This window comes from Tachypleus tridentatus, chromosome 13 (genome assembly GCF_004210375.1).
Source record: "Tachypleus tridentatus isolate NWPU-2018 chromosome 13, ASM421037v1, whole genome shotgun sequence".
Lineage (NCBI taxonomy): Eukaryota > Metazoa > Arthropoda > Merostomata > Xiphosura > Limulidae > Tachypleus > Tachypleus tridentatus.
In genome coordinates, this window is record NC_134837.1 from 54,132,289 (window position 1) to 54,151,819 (window position 19,531).

Below are 19,531 nucleotides of genomic sequence, written 5' to 3' on the forward strand. Positions count from 1 at the left end.
GAGTTAAAATAATGGCTTTAGAGGGAGCCTTCTGCTATCTGTTTTAAACATCCAACTCTTTTAATGTCCTTCTGTGTTTCATGTGACTGGTTAATGGATGGTTGTTAGCTGGCTGTAGAACTGCCTTATGGGCTGAAACTGAAATGCCACAGATCAAAGTAGAAAGCAGTACAACCCATGAAATTTTTCCTAATATTACCCTTATAGTGGTTGTATGTTGTTTTACATATTTTTTTTGTTGTAAGGATGTAGTGTCATCTATGAATATATTTAATATTAATTTACATCAAAAATAATAAATGTTCAATTACAGCAGTAATAAGGGTGAAGTGGCTTCTGAACCATCATTAAAATGCCTCTTGTTCCAAACTATCATCCCACAAAATTTGACTGAGATTGACCAAGTGACCTAGTAGTAGTTAGATGATGGACAAATAGATTTTTGTGCTTTATTTTTACATATATGTATTTAGATGGATAGACTATTAGTTGAACTTTCAAGTTATTAAACACAATGCTTTTAGACAGAATTAAAATTTTACTCTTGAAAATAAGAAGTTAAACTCGTTGAAATGACTAAGCATATGTTATTTTTAGTTTAAAGCTAGAACTCTAAATTTTGCATCACAATGGATGAAACTTCAAATGAGTGGTTTAATTTCAAGATACCTAATATTATGAACATCTGCCCAACTAAATCATTTTGTATTATAAAATTATAGCAAATGTATCAAAAGAATACAAGAGTTCCTTCCTATGAGTGTATGCAGGTGGGTCAGCTTTGAGTTGATGGATATACAATGCTAATTAATATCTGAAGTTTGATTCCCCATGGTTGACACAGCTGGTAGCCCATTGTGGCTTTACTCTATAAAAACTACCATCAACTATATAGGAGCATATGAAGTATGGTGAGGTTATTTTGATCCAATCAAAATGTTCCAACACTCATTAATAATATTCACACTGGGCTGTTCGATTAAAATAGTTCATTGGAATCTATTCGACTTACCCAAATCCTTGCCCATAGTACTGGCCATATGGGTAGTTCACACCCTGCACAAACTGTCCTTGCACTGGTGGGTAGCCTTGAGGATACCAGTAGCCCATCTGTTGATAGGGGTAGGTGTAAGGTGTTGTCAGGTTCTGCAGTATACACACAAGTTTATAATGTTAATATGGAGAAAAAATAATGGTAAACCATGAAATGATTTGTATTTAGGGAGCCTATGCTTATTTCCTGAATAATCTCCAAAGTTAAGTTAATATGAACTTCATGAAATAAAATGTGTTTAAAGTAGCATCACAATTAACTTAATATTTAAATACCTTAAGTGACAGTTGAACTACTGGTTCAACAGTTATAGAAGAGGACATAATGACACTTTTCTTATAGAGTAGGTTTTAAAAAGGTTTGTGACTGAATTATGTAATTTGTTTCTCCCAATCTTCCAAATTCATTCTTAAAACAAAATTTTTATGTTAGGAAGAAATTTCACTTGTAAAATATAGGAATTGTATACTTAATTTTCAACTTTGAATACCTATTAGCATAAAAAACTGAAATTCCAGGCCTTCAAGATCTCAAATACAGATACTGGCTACTCCAGATTTATAATCAGTTGTTTTAGTAATAATATTTCATCTTTCATCAAAATGGCACACAGAAAATAAAAATTCTCTTAAAGATTACTTTGTTCTTGATTTTTGTACACCAGAATGATCTTTACAGTTTGAAACAGCTAAAGATATTCGTGATTTGAACTCTATTAGTAAGTTTTATAAACATAACAGAACAAAGATTGGTTGGTTGGTTTTGTGTTTTATGGTGCAAAGCAACTAGGTTACCTGTGCTAAACATCTGGTGAAAAGTTAAAAATTAAAGAAAAATTATTAAAATTCATAAAAGGAAATTAAGGTAAAACAAAACAATGTTTACTTTTTGAATTAAAAACATAAATAACATTAAATCCAATTTTTATATATACTCTACAGCAGTAAGAGAAAAATTACAGTAATGCAAGTTCTAAAGGACTTTCTAAAGCATAACTGTAATTATCATAATTTACCAGGACGACTAATGGGTAAGTTAAAATCAGTGTTAGTTACCTGAAGTTTTGGCCTTTCCAGTCCTGAGTTATTAGAGTTATTTGAGGTTACGGCCATTTTATAATTCCAATTGAAGTAGATGTACTTTGATTCTTGTAAGGAAATTACATTAAGAAAAGGTCTAATGTATAAATTAAAAGATTAATGGCCTTTATAAAAACATTTGTAAGGTGGACAGTGTCACCATTGCCAATAACACTGTCTAACATTACAGATAAACCTTGGGACAGAACTGTTTAAAATAATCATAACGATGGCAAGACAGTAAAATGTGGATTATTGTTACACAGATAACACATTGGTGCATCAGTCCCAGATAAAAGAAAACAATGAGTTAAAAAACTGTTACCAATGCATAGTCTAGTTAGAACAACTTCCTCTTTCCAATCCTTATGGAAACAAGAAGGCCAAAGTGCAATAGAGGATTTATTTGGAAAAGCTTGTTTTCACGTTGCTCACTCAAAGTCGACTGCAAACTGGCATGGAGTCAAGCCTGGAATACAGGACCATAGTCCATGTATAGAACAGGCACAACAGTGAGTGCTAGACCAGACAGATTTAGCTGTGGTGTTGGTGAGCCTGTTTCCCTGAATACCAACGTGGTCTTGTATCCAGAAAAACTGGATAGAAGTAGATGTTAAAGAGAAATGGGCCAGTCAGTTTTGAATTTTGACAAGAACAGGGTGAGAACTAACATGAAGCAATTCCAGGGCCAGTAGAGAACTAAGTGAGTCAGTATAAATAGTGCACTTTGAGTACTGGTTAACTTCTATGTGATCCAGGACAAGAAAAATGGCATACAGTTCAGTAGTGAACACAAAACTTGTAGAGGAGATTCTGCACACAACCACTAACCCACAATATACCATGCAGAGCTCACAGAGTTACCTGATTTTGAACCATCCATATAAATAGGAATGGAAGAAGGGTTCAAAGATGTTCAGCAAATAATGGACAATATTTCCAATCAGGAATACCTGCTTTTCTCAGATGACTTAAAGAAAGGTCACATTTGGGAACTGTAATAAGCCATGGTGGGATGGGCTGACCAGTGGATACAGCAATGTTATCCAAGGACAGACCCAATTCATCCAACTGCACCTGGATGCGAAGACCAAAAGAAGCAATGGCAGATCATCTGTTCCGAAAATGTATGGCCCATGGAGGAAGGAAAACAAAACCCCAGGTGGGATGCTGTGGTAAGGACAGAAGTTACAAAGCATACAGTGATGAAAGTTGCAAACAACAGAGGTGTAGAGGAGGTTCATGAGACTCTGTATAAGCTCTGGACTGGGGAAGAGCAGAAAGCCTCGGTGCAGAGTCGAAGTCTCTGATGATGAACAGGGTCCAGCATCTTCCAGACCGAGGCCCTGGCAGAGCCACAGACCAGTGACCCATAGTCTATATCGATCGAATAACAGCACGATATATCTTTAGCATACAATATTAATCTGCTCCCCAAGTGGTGGAAGAGAGGACACGAAGGATGTTCAGTGCTCTTGTACATTTGCTTGATGTATGGTATAAAGGTCAGCTTACAGTCAAAGATAAGCCCCAAGAACTTTGTCTCAGGGGCCATGGGTAGCACAACTTCAATGATATGGAGTTCAGCATCAGTTGACAACAAAAGTGCATGCAAACAGTTTTATAGAGAGAACCATTTGCTGTTGTCCACTTCAGTAAAGGATTGAGGGCAGTCTGTAGCTGCTGCTCCATATACCTCATGTTTGACAACTGATATGAGAAGTGAAAGTCGTTGACATAGAGCCTCCATTTGCAACAGTAATAGGTTGTTTTTTTTTGATAGATTGTTTGGGCAGAGTATTCATGATGAAACTTTGTAGAATGGATAGCAACTGCCTGTTGTGGAGACACAAGTGTAGAGGATGATGTTTCAAAAGTCTTCTGCCTTTCACCTTGAATTGAAGACTTTCAAAACATCTTCCTGTACACTTGTGTCTCCACAACGTCAGTTGCCATCCATTCTACAAAGTTTCATCTGTAATAGCATTAATCTTTATATTGAAAAGTGTGACACTCAAAACACAGCCCTGAGAGTCTCTAAGTTCCTGTAGAAAAGAACAGGAAAGTGTCAAAACCATTTATTTACTCCCTGTCCATAAAAAAATATTTAATAGAAATGGGCAAATGGCATCATAACCCATATAAATGGAGATCTCACAAAATGTCATACCTCCATGTTGTATCATAAGCCTTCTCAATGCCAAAACATATTGATACAAGATGTTGTTATTTGAGAAAGGCTTCTCTAATTAACGTTTCGAATCAGGTGGTCTATGGTGGAGCTCTGTTGTCGGAACCTATACTGGGTGGGTGAGAGGAGGTTGTTTGATTCAAGGAACCAAACAAGATGAGCATTAACCATCCCCTCTAAGATCTTACAGAGACAGCTTGTCAAAGCAATTGGACTGTAGTTTGAAGAAATCTTTGGATCCTTCCCAGGCTTAGAGAAAGTTAGGACAATAGCCCAGCACCAGGCATCAGAAAAACATTCTCTTGCTAGATCTGGATAAAAACAATCAGAAGAATAGCAAGAGAAGCAGGAGATAGATGGTGCAGCATTTTGTAGTGTACATCATCTGGTCTGGCCAATGTACTGTCAGACAGATGAAGGGCCAGTTTGAGTTCCACCAGTGTAAAGGGATGATTATAGTCATAGAGACAACTAACTCCAAAGTAATAAGGAAATCACTCTGCCCGAGTCTTGTGGGCTAAGAAGGTGAAGGATGAAGCAGAAGTGATAGATAGTTGGCAAAACCTTATGCCTAGAGTATCAGCAATGCACCAGGTATCAGCTACTTTCTGGCCATCAGAGAGCAAGATCGATAGGGGGACAGAATTATATTGCCCACTGACATTTCGAATGTCAGTGTCCCGTATGACTTTGGAACTGATGACAGAAGATATGCTGGTTGTGAACTTAATCCAAGATTCCTTCTGGCTTTGACATCTTACCCACAAAGCATGTGCATGGGCTTACTGGAAAGTGATGCGGTTCAAGAGTGTGGGATACCTATGAAAGTATTCCAGACCATTTTTGAGCCTTCTATCCCATGTGGCAGGCAGGATTCCACCATGGATGAGAATATCATGGAAAACGTGTGGAGGTTTTAGGAATACATTGAGCAGCTGTCTGTATAAAACAGTCAGTTACAGTTGCCACACTGCTGTATACTGACAGCATACTGATGAAGGCAGGATCAAGTGTTGGGAGAGCAGTGAAACGGCCAGTTTGCTTGATCCAGCTTCCATCAGGGCACCCAGGTTGGATGGCATCAATCATGGCCAAGCTCTCACAAAATTATAGGAAAATGATCACTGCCTTGTGGGTTATTGTAAACCCTCCATAAAAGTGGGAGAATAGTGAAGGAGAGCAAACTGAGAGATCGACAGCAGTAAATGACAGACTAGGTGCATGAAAATAAGTATAAAAACCAGTATTTAAAATAAAAAATAACTTGTTAATATATCTAATCCAACTTTCTAATTTATTTCCTACTTGGCCATTTCAAGTTTAAATGTAAATACAACTCAATATTCTCCTTAGTAGGTTTTTAATTGCCGACTCCATAATACAACAGAAGCATTACTTAAATTATTTAACTATTTAGAACACATACTTTTCAAATATACATATATATACGAGGTCTGTTAAAAAAAAATATGCGGACTGACGTCATAAAACAAAATGTACTTTATTTAGAAGTTACAGATCTGGGACCCCTTCAAATTACTCTCCTCCCCAACGCACACACTTATCCCAACGATGTTTCCACTTGTTGAAACAGTCCTGGTACGCTTCTTTTGTAATGTCCTCCAGCTCCTTCGTCGCATTTGCCTTAATCTCGAGAATCGTCTCAAATATTCTTCCTTTCAAGGGTCTTTTGAGTTTGGGGAACATGAAAAAATCACAAGGAGCAAGGTCAGGTGAGTAGGGGGGGTGGGGAAGAACAGTGATCGAGTGTTTGGCCAATACCTCACAAGTTCTGAGGGCTGAATTTTGCAGCAACGCGGTGCATCTTAAATTTTTCGGTCAAAATCTCGTAACAAGATCCAACTGATATCCCACACTCTTCAGCAAGCTCCCTGACAGTCAGACGTCGATTTGCCCACACCAGGGTGTTGATTTTGTCGACATGTGGGTTGTCAGTTGACGTGGAAGGACGTCCAGGACGCTCATCATCTTCAATGGACTGTTGACCATCCTTCAAACGTTCATGCCACTTGAAACATGCTGTACGCTTCATAGCAACATCACCGTAAGCCGTGTTAAGCATAGCAAAAGTTTCAGTCGCAGATTTTCCAAGTTTAACACAAAATTTCACAGCAAGTCGTTGCTCCTTCTGTTCATTCATTCTGAAATCCGCCAAACGAAAAAATCGCACTTCACTTAAAACCACGTAGCTAATACAGAAATGAAGATATCTGCAATCGGGAAATGGCGTCGTAATCAGCTGATCTGTGTGAACCTAGCGACACCAAGCAGATTCCCCTGGAACCAACTGGAGCTGCACAATTCAAACAGTCCGCATATTTTTTGAACAGCCCTTGTATAGTGTTCCACTTAATAATGTTGCATATGTTAAATAGAAATCTTTTAGCTTTGTCTCATATAGCACAACACATACTTTGTGCATTTGTAGAAGTCAAGGACTCAATCCATCTATGTTCATCCAATAGTAATAACGTAATGGAAAATCTAAAATAGATAGCTACTCTAATAACCACAAGATTATATTATCTGTGTACAATTATGAACTGAACAATTGAGCTATATATATATATATATAAAACATAATTGAAAATCTTAGATAAATGGTCACAATGTTAACTACAAGACTGTCATTGCTGTTAATAATAATGAACTAAAAGACCCAAGCTTTCTGTGTAAAACAGTGTAATGAATGATTTAAGATAGATGGCTAAAGCAATACAAAAGTCCAGGATATCTGTTTACAACAATAAATTATAAGACCAAAAATGGCTGTGAATAATAATGTAATGGAAAATCTAAGCTACTGCAATAACCAGAAGACCATACTGACTGTGTGCAATAATGAACTACAAAACTGAAATGACTGTGTATAATAGCAGAATGAAAGATATGAGGTAAATGACTACAGTAATAACTATAAGATCAAGTTGGCTGTGCATAGTAATGAAATGGAAGATTTATGATAAATGATTATAGCAGTAACTGTAATACCTTACTAAATGTGCATAATAATGAACAACATGACATAGATATATGACTACCACAATCACTAATGTAGAAATTCACCTGTGTCTGTTGTTGATTAGTTTGGTCTCCTGTTTCCTTCCCCCAAGAGCATTTCACACTTTGGCCATTGATTTCACAGTTGTGTGTGCCAACTATAGCATGTGTGGCTGCTTCTTTTGTAGCAAACCTGTTAGACAACAGCTAAGCTTGTTTAATTACATGAACTTGATTCTTTATGATATTCCAAATTAAAATTATTTGATAACATTAACTACATTAATTACATGGTAAAAAAAATGAAAGTGTCCTATTCAAGTTACTGTTTTTACAGCAAGGAATATTATTTTTTAGAATAGATACAAAGTTTTAATTACTGGTGTGATCATTCTCAAGTACAAGTTTTTACAGTAAGAAGGATTTTAGTATTTAAATCAACTTTCATCAGTCTAATAATGTATTTAAATTTAGAATTGATAATGGTTAATTACACATGTGCATATCAATCATTATGAAGTGACAAATTATGTATTTATGATTGAATGTAACAAATAAACAAAAAGTGAATAAACATAAAAGTGTGGAATATTTCATGCAAACAGAGATAACTGTCTCTTTGAAACACAACTTTTGTTTCAAAAGACATTATTTTATCTTTGCTAACAAGTTTTGATTTTTATTCTATTAAAGACATTTATATTGATTTATCTTAATCAGAAACCAAATTACCATTTGCTCACTTTCATAAAGTAGGTTTGGTATCCATGAATGAATAAAACAATGCTTAAATAAACTGGAGAAAAACAAATAATGAAAAATGTCATATCTGTACTATCCATGAAAATTAAAATTTAGATTATCCCCAAGTTTTATCTTATTGAACAGTAATGATAGTATGTACTTCACACATACCAAAAAATAAGTTTAACTTCATAACTCTGCAAGAAAATTACACACTATAAATTACTGAAACATGTTATACCATGTTAATTATGTTTGTGTGTATATATACATATATAATTGTTTCTAATAAAAATTAAATGTAAAAAAAGAATAATAAATGAACAAAGACTTGCATACCTAATAAAAGCATAACCTTTGTCCTTGAACACTCGTATTTCCTGGATTGGCCCATAAGTTATAAACGTTTTGTGCACCAGCTCATCTACAAATAAAACATGAAACACTTTAATTTACAAAAAAATGAACAAATAAGAAAGTTTACAGACATTCATTTTTTTTCCTAAAAGCTGAACAAATGATTCTCATCAAGATTATATTTCTAATTAATTATTTGGAATGTACTAAATATTGGAAAGACCAGTTGTATATGAATAAAAACTGTATGATAATCAACAAAAATGTTTCTAAATAGTGTTAAACAACAAGTACTGTATTCTACAAACAAATTAAACTGTTTGTTGTTTACTACAAAATCACAAGTCACACCAATACTTTGAATGCTTTAGATAATAAACAGTACACACACAAAGATAACAGATAATATTTGGAATTTGCCAAAAACTGTAGTTCTCCCCTCATTTTGGCCAACAGTGTGGGTCAACTACACAGAAAAGGATTAAATACAAAATAAAAAATTTCTGTTAGCAAAATTGTGTGTGTGGATGGATAATGAACTTGGGCCAATGATTTAATTATTTAGGAGCACACTCGCTGCTAGTCTTTTTAGTTTTGATGACTGATGTCCTAAAATGCTGAACCACTAACTGTGATGAACTGTACTAACTACTCATATTAATCACTGAATATAATAAAGTAAACAACAGGTTTTACTAACTACACTGACATGTCTAACTGTACTAGTTAGTGATGTGCATTACTGTTTTACTGTGTGTAATCAAGCAAAAAACATGCTTTAGTAATTGATGAATGTTTAATAAATATGCTTTTTAACCATTCAGCAGCAATTATTAAGGGAAAAAAATTAAATGAAAAACACTCCAAATGTAAATAACCACTTAAATTACTATGAATAATATTTTTTTGTTGTAATATGTTTTGTGTTCATTATATTTGCAAAAGGAGTTCACCTGTGCTCAACTATCTGTTCAGCTCCAATTTTTTAAGTTTTTAATGGTCAAAGTTTCTTTTGTATGTAAAATGCAGTCTTTTTGACAGTCTCAATGATTTTAACTTGTTTGACTGTTACTGGAGAATCTCACTACAATACATTGCATATCTGAGAATGTTCAACTTGTTTGATTGTTACTGGAGTATCTCACTATTATACATTGCATATTTGAGAATGTTCAACCTGTTTGATTGTTACTGGAGTATCTCACTATGATACATTGCATGTCTGAAAATGTTCAATTTGTTTGATTGTTACTGGAGTATCTCACTATGATACATTGCATATCTGAGAATGTTCAACTTGTTTGACTGTTACTGGAGTATCTCAATATTATACATTGCATAATTGAGAATGTTCAACATTTCTGCATATTTTGGCAAACTGTGCTTCTTAACACAAACTTGTTGAAGTAGATCTTATATATACTCTCAAACATTTATATATCTAGATAATGAATGAGTGATTTGATTATCCTATTCTCTCTTGAAATATAAAAGTTTCTTATTATGATGATGAGTTGATGTTCTACTTGTAGATGAACACTTCATAATAAAGTCTTAAGTTGTTTTTTAATGTATGTTTACCAGTGAATGGGAGTGTTAAATGAAAAGTCATTCTTGGTGTTTTATACACCTCTTATTTAGAGTTGGGGCTTTTATTAATGTAGTTGTTGATAATAATGGTTATCACTTTTGTTAGAAATTTGTTTTTTCCATAGCTAGTATCTGATGTTAAATTACACCTCTTCTTAACAGTTCTATATTACTGGTAGGTTTATGGGCTCTGTATACCAAATTTCTAGTAAGATTTTCTTTGAATTTATTTTGTGTAAGTCTTTTATAATTGAAGTACAAATCTGAAAATATAGTTTTATGGTATACTCCAGTTTCAAACTTCTCATTCTTTTTGATAACTAGGATGTCCAAGAATGATAAATAATTTTTTTTTTTTTACCCATACTGAATATAATACTTTTATTTTGCTTATTTAAGTAATCATGAAATTTGTTTACCTGTTCTTCATTCTGAAATATAGTAGATGTGTCATTCACATATCTTTTATAATTTAATGGTTTAAACTCTTTATGATATTCTTGTAACCAATTCATTTCATATGATCACACATACACATTTATTAATACAAAGATTAAACTGAAACCTACACTAACTCCATTCATTTGTTTATGTATTTTTCCACTGATCAAAAAATGTGGTTCTTTTGCTACTATTTCACATTATTTCAGAAATATTTATTTTGATATATCCTCAAAGTTACTTCCTTTATTGTAAATCAAGTTCATCTACAATTCAATGGTCTCATCTAATGATATATTCAGAAATAGATATCCTACATCAAAGGTAACAATTACTACATCAAAATTTAACTCTTTGATGTAATTAAAAACCTGAAAAGCTGTCTTTCAATATAAAATCGAAGTATAGCATACAAAAGTAAAGAATAAACATCAAAAAGCTATTAAATGACCTCTGTGTAGGCCTGGAGGTGTGCTGAGTGAAGAGGGAATGGAAAGGCAGTTGGGTCCACGTTAACCCTTGACAGCCGCGAGATAAGACAGAACAGCAAGCTTGTTTTTTTTCTGACAGAGTACCACAATCCTGTCATATCTCATCCATTGGCACAGGATTAGTCATGAATAACATGATTATATTGTACAAATAATGAAATTGGGACACCAAAGAAAATCACTAAATCTACTGAATAAATGACTAATATTTACACCATATACAATATTCCTGGTATGTACATGTATGTATGTGTGTGTGTGTGTGTGTATACACACACACACACATTAAAAGCATTTGTTTGTTTTGAATTTCATGCAAAGCTACGAGGGCTATCTGCATTAGCCGTTCCTAACTTTAAAGTGCAAGACTAGAGGGAAGGCAGATAGTCATCACCATACACCACCAACTCTTGAGCTACTCTTTTATCAATGAATAGTAGGATTGACCATCATATTATAATGCCCCCATGGCTGAAATGGCGAGTATGTTTGGTGTTATGGGGATTTGAACTCGCAACCCTCAGATTGCAAGTCGAGTACCTTAACAACCTGGTCATGCTGGGCCCATTACGAGTGATATCTTAGAGTTAACTGGTACAGCCAAATGTCAGCTCAGATTTCAAAAAGTAGCTGGAACAACAAAAACATCATATGATGAGATGAACAGCTAATTATGGAGCAGTGAAAGGGTTAAATCTTAAGTCAAAAATTTAGGTATAGTTATAAGATCCAATACTTGATATGGTAGGTCTCAACAGACAGTCTAGTCTATGTATTTTTGGTAATTCATAAGGATTACCAGCATGTGGCCAAATGGTTTTACTTCCTCATGTAATTTCTCATTTATAACATTTTCTTGTTTTTTCAACAAATATTTACTTAGCTTTATTTTTCCAGATTTAGCTGGCTCTTTTTCTAGCATCCAAATTTGGTAATATCACTTACAACCACAAGAACTTTATTTTTATAGTCTTCTTTATTTAAGTTACAAACTTTATTACCTTTGTCAGGTTTAATGATTACAATGTCCTTATTTTTACTTAATTTCCATAATACTTGCATTTTTAACAAGCTAATATTCCATGAATATGGGCTAAAATTATAACTGTGTAAACCACTCAATACCTATACTAGAAATTTGTGTACATTATAAAAGTGTATCTCTGCTGATTGATTAATTAGACAGTCCTAAAGGTATTTTAACAAAAGTTTACAACCAAATCTTATTCCAGGAGATAAAACATTCTTTTCTATATCACACAGATTATAATTAGATTAATTTATTATATCATTGGGATTTCTAGAAAATAATTTAATTATTTCATTTTTCTTTACATTTATGAATTTCTCATTTAGTGTTATTCTTATTTTCAAGAAACTATTATTTTTTTATAATTTCATTAATCAAGGAGAAAAAATCCTCAAAACTAATAACATTTTTAAATTGTAACTTTTCTTAACTTATAGTTTTTCTAATTTTACATGCCTGATAATGAGCTGAATGAGGAGTCCAAGGCAACCTTCAATAACCACAAGAGTAGATGGAAAGGCAAGCAAGACATGTTCCAAAACACTCAGATCATTTACACCTCTTGTAACAGAACTGTAATGCATTTATTTCAATATCTACATTTTTCAGTTTAATGCATGTAATGTATATTGCACAAGCCTCATCTCTTTTCTAAATTTGTAGAAAATCTCATGTGTAAGAATCAACAATGTATGATGTATGTAAAATACTAGTGATTGCCAGTATTGTTGCCAACTGAACTTTCTAGAACCTCTCCTTAAAGTTTATAAATCAACGTGCCAAGAGACAGAATGCTGCTATTGTTTGGTCGCAACAGTCAGTATACTATAAACCTTGGAAGCTATAAGTGACAAATGATTATTAATTTGTAAACTACAGGTATTAGAAAAGAAACATTTGTAGATTTTGATCATTACAGACATCAATGAATTAACTTTGAATGTTAGTATTTCTACAAGGATATTAGATATTTTTGTCAGAAAAAAAACTTCAAGTGTGAAGAATAGATCTAGCTAGCATTTCCATCAAGTGTTAAAATATAAAAGTAATTTGTGCCTTGTGAACCATCAACAAAGTATTCAGTTCCCAACAGAATAGAGGACTTAATATTATTTGGAAATCTGTAAAAGTTTTGTATATAAATTAGAATTAATTCACTCTCCATCAACATCAATAAAATGTTGAGTTCCAGACCAGTTAGAAAGCTGAATATTGTTTATGAGTTTGTAAAATGTTTGTACATAAATAATTATTTATAATAACTTTTTTATTATAAATTGTATTTTTTATATTAAAATATATTTATGTTAAGAAAGAAAATTGTGTGTATCCATCTTGTTGGCAAATATCATTTTGATATACAATGACACTCAATTAACTTCTACATCAAAATTGCAATTTCTGGCTACTTTAAATTGTGATACATAATGTAATAAATTGAAGACCTGTATGAGATAAATTACATAACACTCTAGATAATGTTTGAGCAATTTGACTTTCCTGTTCTGTCCTGAAACAAAATAGTTTACCTATTCTGATGATGGGTAAAAGGATGACAAGAATAACTGAATAACAAGTATGTTTAACTAACTGTGCTGATTAGTCATATTATACAAAAAAACTGGTAGACTGCATTAAGCAGCACAGTTTATCATAACAAGTTGTAATGTCAAATATTTTCAAACATGAGATGGATTCCAGTGATATTCCAGAAACAATCAAGAAGTATAAGAGATGACTTGGACTGTTAATTATTCTGCAAGGTAAACCATGTGATTCTTTTTATTTATTTTTAGTCAATAATGTCTACTGGATGGCTAAAATCTCACTCAACATTCATTATTTTCAACAAACAATTTGTATGAAATGGAGGAGTTAAATGTTACATTTTGTGTTATACTGACTGTACTGACTATTGAAGTAAATTACTGATTTACTGTGTGGGTATAACAATGTAAAAATGTGTCCTAATAATTGTATTGACAAGTCATGCTCAACTATCTCTCTATTACTTTGTGCATTCAAGTAACAAAATAGGTTATACAAACTGTGCTGAAAAGCATGTTAGTACCTATTAGTGTATATTCAAGTAACAAATTTTTTCTCTAAATGTACTAAGTTTTCACATTATTGACAGTTTAACTGAGTGTAATTAAGTAAGAAACATATTCCATTAAATTCTTTGACCAGTCAGGTTTTTAAGTGTAGAATCAAATAACAAATGTTTTCTACTAACTGTACTAACTAGCCATGTTAGTCAATGTGTGAGAAAAGAAGTAGCAGTATTTTTAATCCAACTATACATAAGTAACAAACATGTTTTATAAACTGTAATGAATTGCTATGTTATTAATTGTTTTGTTGTGGGTAATAAAGCAACAAACATGTTTTAATAACTTCATTAACATGTTTTTTCTCTTATATTACTTTATAAAGTCATGTAAAAAATATGTTCTATTAAATGTAACTACTACTCATATTAATCACATTTTAACATACTCTACAAGCAGTACTAACTAGTCAGGCTAATAACTTTTTCTGTGTTAATATACTAAAGTAACAAACATGTTTTACTAAATGTACTGACTTTGTTACATTATTCACTGTTTTATTCAGTGGATGTCATAAAGTAATAAACATTTTCTACTAAATGTACTGAGAGTCACATTAATCAGTGTTTTACTGAGTGTAACCAAGCAACAAATTTGTTTTAGTAAATGTATTGACTAGTCATGCTATTCACTATTTTATTTTGTGTTATAAATAAACAAACATGTTCTATTAACTGTACTAACCATTCATGTTAATAACTAACTTGTGTATAATCAAGTAGCAAACATATCCCTGTACTAACTATTCTCGTTAATAACCATTTTACTGTACAGACATAATTAAGTTACAAACATGTCTTACTAACTATGTTTTCTTATAGCAAAGCCACATCAGGCTATCTGCTGAGCCCACCAAGGGGAATCGAACCTCTGATTTTAGCATTGTAAATCCATAGACTTACCATTGCACCAGCAGGGAAGCCTACTAACTATACTGACTAGTAATATTAACCATTATTTCATTATTATGTGATGGAGTAATAAACATGTTCTACTAATTGTAGCAAGCAGATATGTTAATCATTGTTTAACTAAGTGTAATCAAGTCTCAAACATATTCTGTTCCCATACTAAATAGTTCTTTTTACCAATTTCCATGTTAGTACTTAAAAAACTTAAATGCATTTGACTTGTCAGCATATGTATTGTTTTACTGTGTATAAATCAAGTAAAAAAGATGTTTTAATAACCGTACTAAACAGTCACATTAATCACTATTTTGATTGAAGTATAAAACGTTAACATAAGGTACTGAATTGTCATGTTAATCAGTAAATTACTCTGTATAATCAAAAATACCCTAACTGTGATGAATACCCACTGAATTACTGTGTCTGTATAATCAAGTTATAAGTATATTCTACTAACAATACTAACTTGTGAAGTTAGTTTGGCTTCTTTTAGTCATATATGGTCCACCAACCATAGACAGTTTCGATTAACTTTGTCAACTGTTGCTTTACTGGCTAAATTATCAAATATTTAGTGCCTCCAATCTCAAACAGAATGTTTCAGTTTTATTAATCTTTTCTCAATTTGTTTTGTCTATAACTGAAATATAATATTTGTCCATTGCAATCTTCACTGTAAAATCTTGCTTGAAGTGTTTTCTTCTGATTATGAAATCCCCCAAATATTAATTGATTCACTACTTATTAGGTCTTTACTGACTTGTTCTGAGAACTATAAATTAATCCCCTGTTTCTGACAGTTAGAGTAGACTGGTTTAAGCTTCACCAACTGACCAGAAAGTCCTTGGTTGATGCCTCCACAATAGACTGTACAGTTGTTAGGGCTGGACTGGTTATAAACTTCATCAAAGGTGAGAGGCTTAGAGTTTGCTGAGAAGGAAATATCATACAATTGAACTGAGAATATATTTACCTACATACGGTAGGACAAGTGTTAGTAAATCATTTCTGAATCTTATCCCAGTGTAGTAACATTATGTTCAACTGCTATATTCTTTGTTTAAAGTTTGATGATATTTTGTATGTAAGAAACATTTTAAGTACATCTTTGATACAGTATAATGATGATTGATATTTAATATGTAAAGTTCTATCCTGATTATGATTTATACTTGTTGGTTACAACATATATACTTTAACTCTTTCCAGTTTTTCTACTATGAAAACTACAAAATAGATGCATATCAATGTACACATCATAATGATCTGAATTCATTAACTTGCAAAATTCTCTACTATTTCTGAAATTAAAGAAAAAAGAAAGCACTTAAAGCTTTTAAGTCTCTTTGAAACAATTTTTGAAGTCTTACAATAGATGATTATGAATCATTGTTTCACTAAACATTTCTGAGGTTGATTATAATTATCAGCACTTATAAATATGAAATTTTATTATTCAAGCTTATTATTTCAATACTACCTATAAAAGTAAAATTATTTAACAACCATATTAAGTATTATTTGTTCACTTGTTTAACAGAAAACAGTATTTATAAGAAAAGCATCAGAAAACATTAAAGCACAATTAAACACATAGAGCTGTATATTTACATTTTTCTTTACCAAAAATGCATCTCTGATTAAAATTGTTCTGTTGCTAAATGTCAAATTTATATTAAAAGAAAAATGGAACATCAAATTCACCCTTCACCCCATTTTTTCTTCTTCTAACAATTTTGCACAGTCCCTTGACATGGTGAAAAGTTATTTTCATGTGCTCAGTATCTAAATAAAAGCTAAACATTTTAGTTTCTTATGTCTTCCTTAGGAGTAACTGAAAAATTTTATATAGCTATACATTTAAGAAAATTAGGAACCTTTGATCTCATAATGAACTTAGCTTTTGTTTCATTAATTTATAAAACCTTTGATAAAGTTATAAAATAAAACACTAATGAAAGTAATTTTATAGTTTAAAAGGAGAAATGCCACTGGTCAAGTAATGATTCAAAGATTATTAATTTTTCACACCTATTTAATCTTTTAAATAACTACTCTACTGATATAATTCAGGAAATAAGAACATGATTAGTAAGCTAATTATCATCATTTTGGTCTCATTAATTCTTTTAAAAAAGACCTACAAACATCATTTGCTAAAAATTATATGTAGAAGATTATCATATATTTAAAGCCCCACTCTTACCCTACTACCTAACATCCTCATGTTTAACTTTATATTATCTATCTACTTTGAGTTTTCTAATTCTGGTGCTACTTAGATAAAGATACAGTATGTCACTGTTCAATAAATGCTCTTTGAACATCAGTTAATAATAGTAATCAGTAAAACTTACTATCCTTCAAAAAACAGTATCCCATTAAGACATATTTACATAAAAACATTCCACAAAATACCTGGAGGTACAACAAACAATAAATAAATATTTGGAAAAAAGAAACTGACATCAAATAATTCTTTTTAAATATATTCATGTAAAACATCCAAACATACACTTGCTCATTTATAGTGTCTGAAACATAAAACAAAAAAGTATGGCAATTTATAATATTAAATTTTTTTGGCAAGAGGTGCAAAAATGTTTGCAAAAGTAAGACCCATACAGTAAGGTAGGAATACACCAACAGCTTCCTTTATGTATTGAACAAAGTGATTATTATAACATGTACTTAAACAGAGAGATAAGTCCTTATAAATTTTCAATTCTAAGAAAGATTGATTTTATTCATTGAATTAACACTTTACTCACAATGATGTATTATTAAAAAATGCTTGATTATACTTTAATTATTATAACTTTAGTACTAATAAGTATAAAAACAGTGGTTATCATACACTTATTAAACAAAAAAAGGTCTAAATTGTCAATGTTCCTACCGGCAAGATAATGCCTACCCTCATTTGGCCTGTTATTGGCAGGTTTTCGGGTAGCCCAATTTGTCCTGATAGTTCTTGTCCCCAGCCATTGCCCATTCATTTGAGTTATTGCATTTTCTGCATCCTAAAAAGTTATTAAAAGGATGCAAACTTTTATTAAAAAAACAATAAACTATTTGTAAAAGAATTGTTTTTTCCTAAATATATATTGTAACAGATTTACTGTTATACATTTATTTTAGTACCTACACTTCATTATAGTTTTCTTTCTGCATGTGACATATATTCTTGACTGTGTATTGTGCAAGTCCCTCCTGTTCATAAAACTTGTAGAGAATTTTTGAAAGTAAGAATCAAAAATATTTATTCATGACAACATGCTTGATCATTGTTGAAAGTTCTACAAATTGATTGGTACATAAAAATTAATGTGTCAAGAGACGAACAGTATTATTATTGAACATTTACTGTCAATGTGCTATAGGCCTATATAACTATAATTATGATTAATGCATATAAATTGAAAAAGTAAATAATTTGAATAATAATGTTTATAGAGTCGAATATTACACATCGTTCAACTTCAGTGAAATATTTTGGAAATCGATATTTCTACGAGGACATTAAATATCAAAAAGGTGTGATAATATCAACTTAGGATTAATTTACTCATTGTGGACTTGGATCGTCAATGAAAATATTCAATTCTGGAGTGGATATAAGATACAGTAATGTCTGTAAGTTTGTAAAACTGTTGTATATAAACAATAATTTGTAATAACTATTAGTAACAACTGTTATCATAAATAAACTGCATTATTTTTATGTTTGTATATTAAATATATCTGTGTTAAAAAAAAGGAAATTGTGTGTATCAATCTTATTGGCAGATAACATAAATTTGATACATATTAGCAGGTAATTAATTACTAGATCCAAATCAACATTTCTGGTTATTTGAAATAGTAATACATAAAGTACATAATACAATAAATCGGAGACTTGTACAAAATAAATTATAATATGTAACAATATATATATATTTATAGCGAAAGAAAAAAGCCCAAACAAAAATAAAAAATACAGCTAGGCACTGACTATAATGTGGGATATATAAAATGTACCTTAGGTTTTGCAGGTTATTACAAAAGTAGGACCCACACTGAGATGGGGATACACCATCTGTCAGTCTTAACCTCCACTCGCTAGTCACAGTTTCACATGAAGAATAATTAAAGTAAACAGAAATTGGGAGAGCAAGTCCACAATTTCACATCTATAACACCTTTAATGGCCAGCAGGCAGCTGTGGGAAGGTGACTGCTCTCCAGAGTAGAAAAAAAGAAATAATAATAATAAAGAAAAATAAGTAACAAGTTAGTACCACTTGGGGTAAGTAAGTTAAATAAACGTACCTCCTCAAGTTGGCATCCCAGCCCCTACTATGATGGTGAGGCACTAATTAGTAGCCCAGTAGACAAATTATACTAGTACAGGATATTATTTGTAATAAATTACAATATTTTATTCTTACTGTTGAAATATTGTTGCAAAAATTAATATTTAATGGATTTAATATAAAGAAACTATAAATGAAATTGTTAAAATATTCT

General features: G+C 31.8%; 1 protein-coding gene across 10 annotated transcripts in view; it reads right to left on the reverse strand.

Annotated features, from left to right (window-relative positions):
* The window catches only part of LOC143241069 (nucleolysin TIAR-like), a 283,540-nt gene that overhangs the window by 1,817 nt on the left and 262,192 nt on the right, over positions 1 to 19,531 (reverse strand). For 6 of the 10 annotated variants that reach the window (XM_076484571.1, XM_076484563.1, XM_076484561.1 and 3 more), the window contains 6 exons: positions 17,920 to 18,043; positions 16,725 to 16,805; positions 15,855 to 15,950; positions 8,429 to 8,513; positions 7,412 to 7,538; positions 1,013 to 1,146 (listed from right to left, as the gene is read on the reverse strand). In XM_076484571.1, the coding sequence (XP_076340686.1) occupies positions 1,013 to 1,146; positions 7,412 to 7,538; positions 8,429 to 8,513; positions 15,855 to 15,950; positions 16,725 to 16,805; positions 17,920 to 18,043 (647 nt within the window). The remainder of the gene's footprint in view (positions 1 to 1,012; positions 1,147 to 7,411; positions 7,539 to 8,428; positions 8,514 to 15,854; positions 15,951 to 16,724; positions 16,806 to 17,919; positions 18,044 to 19,531) is intronic. The other 4 variants (XM_076484564.1, XM_076484569.1, XM_076484562.1 and 1 more) reach the window with 2 other exon arrangements.